Source organism: Otolemur garnettii, unplaced genomic scaffold (assembly GCF_000181295.1).
Source record: "Otolemur garnettii isolate 467f Iridium unplaced genomic scaffold, OtoGar3 scaffold00018, whole genome shotgun sequence".
Taxonomy (NCBI): Eukaryota; Metazoa; Chordata; class Mammalia; order Primates; family Galagidae; genus Otolemur; species Otolemur garnettii.
Window position 1 is genome coordinate 20887820 of NW_003852413.1, and position 2527 is coordinate 20890346.

Genomic DNA, 2527 nt, shown 5'->3' on the forward strand with positions numbered 1-2527 from the left:
TGGAGGGACGGACTGTGGGCCCCGGGACAAGTCGGCTGCTAAGCAGGACAGGCAGTAGCAGCAAAAACACACATGGCTGCATGTGGCCCACGGGCCGTAGTTTGAAAACACCTGATCAATAACAATTTTTTTATTTTAAAAGATGGTGGCTTGGCATCTGTGGCTCAAGCGGCTAAGGCGCCAGCCACATACACCTAAGGTGGCGGGTTCGAATCCAGCCCGGATCCGCCAAACAACAATGACGGATGCAACCAAAAATATAGCCGGGCGTTGTGGCGGGCGCCTGTGGTCCCAGCTACTTGGGAGGCTGAGGCAAAAAAAAAAAAAAAAAAGATGGGGTGTCTCACTCTGTCACCCAGGCTGGAGTGCACTGGCACAATCATAGCTCACTAAAGCTTTGAACTCCTGAGCTCAAGGGGTCCTCCCACCTCAGCCCCCTAAGTAGCTGGGACTACAAGCATGAGCCATTGTGCCTTAGAATAAAATCTTTCAAGTGGTTCAAAAAAGAAACTCAGCCAGTATAATGATTTGACCAAAGAACGAAGATTATTAAAACATTTTTGGTTTTAAACATGTTTTAAAAAAATGTGTTCTAGCTAAAGTGAAAAACCAAGGTTAAATTTTCAGTGTGTGTTGGTGGAACCCCTCCTATGTACTAGAAGGCTCAAAAAAAATTTTTTTTTTCTTTTTGCAGTTTTTGGCTGGGGCCAGGTTTGAACCTACCACCTCCAGTATAAGGGGCCAATGCCCTACTCCTTGAGCCACAGGCACCACCCGAAGGGTTCAAATTTTTTTTTTTTTTTTGGCCAGGGCTGGGTTTGAACCTGCCACCTGCAGCATATGGAGCTGGCACCCTACTCCTTTGAGCCACAGGTGCCACCCCAGGCTCAAATTTTTTAAAAAGGTCCACACTCTCTTCGGAGGGTCTTACCATCAGGTAGAGGATCAACCCAGTGTTTGTTGAGTCCCATGGGAATAGAATCCATCTCAGCTTCCCGCTGTGCCTGCTTGAGCTCCCGTCTTTCTTTGGCCAAGGCACTCTGCATCATCGCTGCCTGGGAGAGGGAGCCATCTGGGTTCTAGTGCAACAGAGGAAAAAGCAACATGCATTAAATATCCAGGAAATTATATATATATATATATATATAAAATTTATTCATAAAATGAATGAAGTTCCTATCAATGTGCCAGATTACATGGATACACTATAGCATATCCAGATAAAAAAAATGAGGATAATGATAAATTATTATTATTATAGACAGAGTCTCCCTTTGTCACCCTTGGTAGAGTGCTATGGCATCACAGCTCACAGCAACCTCCAGCTCTTGGGCTTAGGCGATTCTCTTGTCTCAGCCTCCCGAGTAAATGGGACTACAGGCACCCGCCACAAAGCCCAGCTATTTTTTTGTTGCAGTTTGGTCAGGGCTGGATTCGAACCTGCCACCCTTGGTATATGTGGTGGGCGCCCTACTCACTGAGCCACAGGTGCTGCCCAATAATGATAAATTATTGAAAGAATTGAGATACTTAGTTTGAAGGTGAGAACCCCAAGAAAGGCAGAAATTATGCTACCTTTAAATGCATGAGGGACGTAAGAAAAGGAATAAGAATTCTTGGCTCAGCGCCTATAGCTCAGTGGCTAGGGCACCAGCCACATGCACTGGAGCTGGTGGGTTCGAATCCAACCTGGGCCTGCCAAACAACAATGACAACTACTACCAAAAAATAGCCAGGTGCTGTGGCGGGTGCCTGTAGTCTCAGCTACTTGGGAGGCTGAGGCAACAGAATTGCTTGAGACCAAGAGTCTGAGCTGTAACACCAGTCTGAGTAACACCAGTTTGAACTGTAACACCACATGCGCTCTACCAAGGGTAACAAAGTAAAACTCTGTTGCAAAAAAAAATTTTTAGACCCTAATTAAAAGACAATACTGCTCTCTGTGGCCTGAGTTCTGCTTACACAGATCTAATAACTGGACCTATTACTGTAGGAAAAAAAGTCCATTTGACATTTCCAGGTTAAAGTCCCAGCACTTCTTACCTTAACAATTTTAATGGGGCTCATGTCCATGCTTTGCTTGGTATGCCCTCTCAGGAATGGAGGCTCCTCCTCAACCAGTTCGATCTCCAGGTCCTCATCTAAAAGTTTCCCCCAAAGAACAGTTATACATAAACAAAGGAGAGAAATGGCCATTTTCATTAAAATAATTTCCATGGGCAATCTTTATCAAAAATAGCTTCCAAGGTCAAAAGGAAAGCAATGCAAATAAAACTCAAACCCAAGTGACTATGTCCCCACCTCCCACCCCCACCCCAGCCATTTCTAGAGCATTTGTGCTCCAGCCTAAGAACTGACAGGAGTTACTTTCAAAAGAAGTTGAACCTGTGGAAAAACGCTGTTCTGATATTCTAAATGGTACTAAGGCATCTGCCATCCAACTTTATTATGGAATTTTTTTTTTTTTTTTGAGACGGAGCCTCAAGCTATCCCCCCTGGGTAGAGTGCCATGGCATCACACTCACAG

The 2527-nt window shown here is 44.8% G+C and overlaps 1 protein-coding gene across 1 annotated transcript in view; it reads right to left on the bottom strand.

Annotated features, from left to right (window-relative positions):
* The window catches only part of DHX8 (DEAH-box helicase 8), a 41800-nt gene that overhangs the window by 23650 nt on the left and 15623 nt on the right, over positions 1 to 2527 (bottom strand). Inside the window, exons 10-11 of the mRNA XM_003786301.3 lie at positions 2044 to 2141; positions 932 to 1079 (exon numbers count right to left, since the gene is read on the bottom strand). Of these exons, the coding sequence (XP_003786349.1) occupies positions 932 to 1079; positions 2044 to 2141 (246 nt within the window). The remainder of the gene's footprint in view (positions 1 to 931; positions 1080 to 2043; positions 2142 to 2527) is intronic.